This window comes from Opisthorchis viverrini, assembly GCF_000715545.1.
Source record: "Opisthorchis viverrini unplaced genomic scaffold opera_v5_445, whole genome shotgun sequence".
Lineage (NCBI taxonomy): Eukaryota > Metazoa > Platyhelminthes > Trematoda > Opisthorchiida > Opisthorchiidae > Opisthorchis > Opisthorchis viverrini.
The window spans coordinates 354,590-359,415 of record NW_008752107.1 but is presented as its reverse complement, the minus strand read 5'-3'; the positions used below and the strand labels follow the sequence as shown (position 1 = coordinate 359,415).

Genomic DNA, 4,826 nt, shown 5'->3' with positions numbered 1-4,826 from the left:
GGGTTGAATTCAAAACCTACCGCTTCACAAGTGGGGATGCTTTGAAAACTCCGGTTGACAGCTATGGAGGACAAACCGGTTTTTGAGTAAAAATTTCAAACAACCGGTAACCAGCTAGCTCGACCATGGGTTTGAAACTTAGACCCCTTGCGCTGGTCCAAGTCAAATCACTTAGGGTGGCCAAAAAGACTCATGAGGCACTCAGTGGCACCCTGATTTCAAACTATCACGAGTAATGACCTACGTACGATGGGGCGATCCGAACACCATTGTCCAATTGCTTCAACTCCAACGAGTGGGAGGATATTGGTCGAATGTTTTCATCTTCCCACGCCTCAACATTCCTGGCACGTTCTTCCAGCAGCAGTGCAGATTCGGCATGTTGGACGATAGAAACAGCTTTGGCAAGCCGTTCCGGCATTCCCAGCGGTACGAGGTGAGAGATATCAGCCAAAAGACTACCCTCCGACGGACATGGTATTTCCACTCGTTCTCCCTGAGGCAGCAATACCAGAGCCCACTGTTCCGTGACGCTATAACGGTCTTGAGGGAGATCAAAACCTCCAGGGACCCCCAATGCCAGTTTAGTTGGGTGGGGTTCTGAAGAAGGATCTGTGGAAAAACAATTGACCTAGAAACGGACAACGTCGCGGGAGCAACAAACAGGAAAAAGTAGGCATAATGCATTGTGTTGCCTTTCCACAGTCACAGAACCACGTGGTTATGTAACAGAGTGAAGGTACAGTTTCCTCATATCATACTCAACAGCATGACATCAGGAAAATCAAAACATTGTTCAGCCATAACACTTTTCCGGTGCCTAATTGCCATGCCACCCNTTTCCGAATTGGGAGACAACTGGGCTATGTAATATGCTATGAATTTTTGGTTTGTCACGTCTATTGAAGTTCTATGTCGTTTTGCACGTACATTGTCTTCGGCAAGCTATCTATTATCTTACACAAGTGCAGCGGCACTACATCTCTTGAACACACTCGTGGAAAGGCCGCCCAACTGCGATCGAAAAAGAGCCTTCCCTTACTCATACTGGGGTTTTGAGTGTGAAGCGGTAGGTTTTGAATTCAACCCTAATTTAATGGTCGTATTCAGTCCTTGCCCCTGTTATGACACATTTCGAAGGAATCTCTTCACAATGACTACCGTCTCATGTTCCCAGTCGTTTTCAAGACCCAGCTGCGCTCCATTGTTAATCAAACCATCATCGTCAGCTTCTCATATGAAGTGTCCAAGACACAGCAAACGGACACGATCCGTCTCCACATTCCCTCGTGTTTTGCACAGCTGGTTTTTGAGGATCGGCGGATTAGCCGGAGTTTTCGATTAGTTTCGGGACGCTTAAACACTCCAAAATCTCATCTTTCCAGACCAGTAAGGTGTCAGACGTAACTGGTTGGCAGTGATGTGAATATAGCCTAACCTATTTATGTCTTCTGTTGGCATTCACATGCTCCAGCTGACCGGTCTGTGCAGCATCTGAAAACCATCCAGCTACTTTACACCCCAGTAACCGTCCGGTTACCCCTTTTCGATTAGTGTTATTTAGGTGCCGGAGATTTTGTCCGATTCGTTCGTACTTGTTGGTAGTCCAGGTTTTATCCTGTATGTGGAGCCAATCTATTGCTGAAAATCCGAGAGGCCCTGTACAGCTGTTTCACCATTTATTGGGAGGCGTCATCAGTGCGCATCTCACAAAACTCCAGGGACTTTCGAACCTCAGGCTAGTAGTTTGGACACTTGACCGTTGGACTACGAGCGGCTGATCAATATCGCACTTATACAGGACGTAACGTTACTGATCCTTAAATCGTGGAAACCACATTACGTGGTCGCATGTTCGCTGACTTCTCAGAGTGAATTTACATTCGTCTTACGAAATTATTCCTCTGAGCATTTGTGTTTGGTGATACCGACGGCTTTTACCGGCTAGACTGGCTTGGCTCTGCGAATGAATTGCCATGTATATAATGAAACGTAGGTTGGACACGTGTGGCCTAAATCAAAACACTGAGGGCTCGGCCCCACTGCGATTTCAGGATGTCAGTACTTCATGGTAACTGGTGCGAGCTGATAAGGTGAGAGAGTATGTAACCACTGATGTTATCCTTCATTTTTGACCTATTAGTTTCTCGTCCTAAACCGTTCCACTTCGCCTCATTCCCTCCTCTAAGCCCAACCGTCTCCGTATTTTCAGTGGTTGGAAATGTTCGTCCTGCGATCTGAGAGAAAATTTATGGCTCAATCTAACCGACGGTTCAATCAACTGTGGACGTCGTTTCTGGGACGGCTCGGGTGGGAATAACCACGCAGTGGAGCACTATGAGCGCACCGGATACCCACTGGCCGTGAAGTTAGGTACCATAACGGCACAGGTAAGTTGTCACCCCCGGCAGTGCTCTCTGACCGCGGCCTACGTCTTTGGAGTCAGTGTGTTTCTCTTTCTGGTCGACTATAACTCTCACGAACAAATAATCTATCTGGAAACTGACGTGTCTGAGTGCCTGTGGTACAATGATGGAAACTCCATGTGGAATTGATATCTTTTACCCGTATCTCTTGGCCAACCACATACCCATAACTGCGCCTTGGTGCTGTATGTACAAACTGCCTCAACACATACATTCACAGTTGGTGCGGCTTTATGGATGTTCTGGACAGGCTGCGGTTAATGTCGACCACTGTGTCATTTCGTGTTGTTTAAGTGAGCCATCGATTCGTATCCTCGATTGTTTGACGTCCGCTAGCTGATGCGGTGTGCGGGAAAGCGTGTCTTACGAGCAGATAACTGGCCGGAGTGCATACCATCAGCTCAAGGTTGTCTTGGCATCGTTAGATCACAAGCAGTCTATCTGATGTTTTGGACTTGCCCTGTCTGTCTTTACCCCAATGGTAGATGAGAACGGATCAGCTGGAACTTGTACGCCAAGATTAATCCCAGTACCTGGCTTTGTTAACGGCAAAGTACCATTGTTATCCTTTCGGACCTAAAGTTTAGTCGTACTACTGTTCAGCAGTGCGCTATCTCTGTTCTGCTTGGTTAACCGATCCTTCATTGAGAGAGTCGTTTTGTTCCTAGAAAACTGTTGCCACCGCAGAGTCCTTCATCTGAAGGGAAATAAACAAACAAACTACTCACAAGGTTGCTGGAAACTCTTCAGCCGCCCACGGCCGGTTTCGCTCTCCTTGGGGCTCATCAGGTAGACGCAGTCCCCTAATTTCCGTCAACCTTATGTTCTACTTGAAGAATTGCTACCAAGCCTTTATTTCGAGCACATCCGTTCATGCTTCAAGTGAACCAGTTGAATCGTACCCGAATCTCGTTTACAGTATTCTTCTACTGAATCTGCTGCGTAAGGACCATCTCATCTCTAAGTTATTCTAAACATCGCAGTCTATTTTCTTGATGGAGAACACCAAATGAGGTTATGGAGACTCAAGCACTTTACCTACCTGATGAGCCCTTAGAGAGGCGAAACCGGTTGTGGGCTCTCGACGAGTTTTTGGCAGCCTTATGACTAATATGTTTTGTCGAGAAAAGACATGTTAATTCTAGTTTTCGGTTACTATTCCGTAGTCTTCACCAGGACTTGTTTTGTACTTTTTACAAGAACATGTCTCAAATCTCTTGTCTGCTCGCCCATACTTGAAGAAAGTCTATCGACTGGAGTTAGTAAGTGTTGACTGTTTAGCTGGAGGCCGTGGTGCCGTGGAGCAATCCGTGCGGTCCCGATTCTCCACCAACGAACCCTCTTTAGAGGGTATAGAAGGACACCGAGTCAAAACTAGGCTTGCGCAACTAATACTTTGGGTTGTCACCTAACGTATACAGGCTTGATCGGTGCAAAAGTAACAGCAATGTTACTGTTTAGCCGGCTCAACATGTGACGCTAATTTCATGAATTCCCATAGGTTTCGTGTGGTTGTCAGCGAGATGTAGCCAACTCTGTATTGCCGCAGATTCCCCGGTAACGGGTCGGCAGAATCTCACATGCATCATTAGATGAAACCGCGGAGGCTTTAATTTACTCGCTCCGGTTGAATAGGTCCTGTTCGTTGGCAAAGCAGACCCATACGATGTCAGTTGACTGGCAAGAAGATGTGGAGGGCATCTTTCACATTTCTTTAATTTCAGTGCCGTTTTACTTCGAATACGTGTCAAACTGGCACACTGACACGACGCAGTTTGTTTTACCTTCCTATGAGCTTTTCGAGTCCTCTATCAACATCAAGTTTGGAAATGAAGCAGCGAACAGTTGCAGGATCACAACTCAAGGTTACTTTGCAATAAAAAAATGTGGGGCATTTCCAAGACGAATTGAGAAGCAGAAGAACTTCGCGGAGTTAGAGCATAGAAGGAACAGTCAACCCCTGTCAGAAATCATCATCATCATCATCGACAGCATGACATCAGTGTTCAACACCGATGCTTCACTGCCGTACAACAATTGCGTATTTGAAAGCCTTATTGTAAAGAAAAGGAGTAAAGGTGACGGCGGAGGGGCTTAGTGTTCAGCTTAACACAATCATTCCGAGGTACCTACACCTCCAGACATTCACTCAGGCAATCTTGATAGAAACTGACAACAAGAACGCCACTGACGTCGGTCGGCAGCCATATCTTGTAGTGTCGCCAACCAGGCACAGTGAGGATCACACGGTCCCCATCCTGGAAGGCGAGTAGCATCGACAGCACCCAAGCGTTTCGTGATCTCCTCCATACTCCTCCGCCAAGTCAAGGGTTAGCCACCTCTCCGTTTACGCCACTCTGAGTTGGGCATGGAAAACAGTACTCTCTTCGGCAAACGATG

The 4,826-nt window shown here is 46.8% G+C and overlaps 1 protein-coding gene across 1 annotated transcript in view; it reads right to left on the bottom strand.

Annotated features, from left to right (window-relative positions):
• Positions 1-226: 226 nt before the first annotated feature.
• Positions 227-4,826, bottom strand: part of T265_11122 (hypothetical protein) — a gene marked incomplete at both ends in the record, with an annotated part of 15,478 nt that continues 10,878 nt past the window's right edge. The window contains one exon of the mRNA XM_009177688.1: positions 227-631. Coding sequence (XP_009175952.1) covers positions 227-631 — 405 coding nt within the window. The remainder of the gene's footprint in view (positions 632-4,826) is intronic.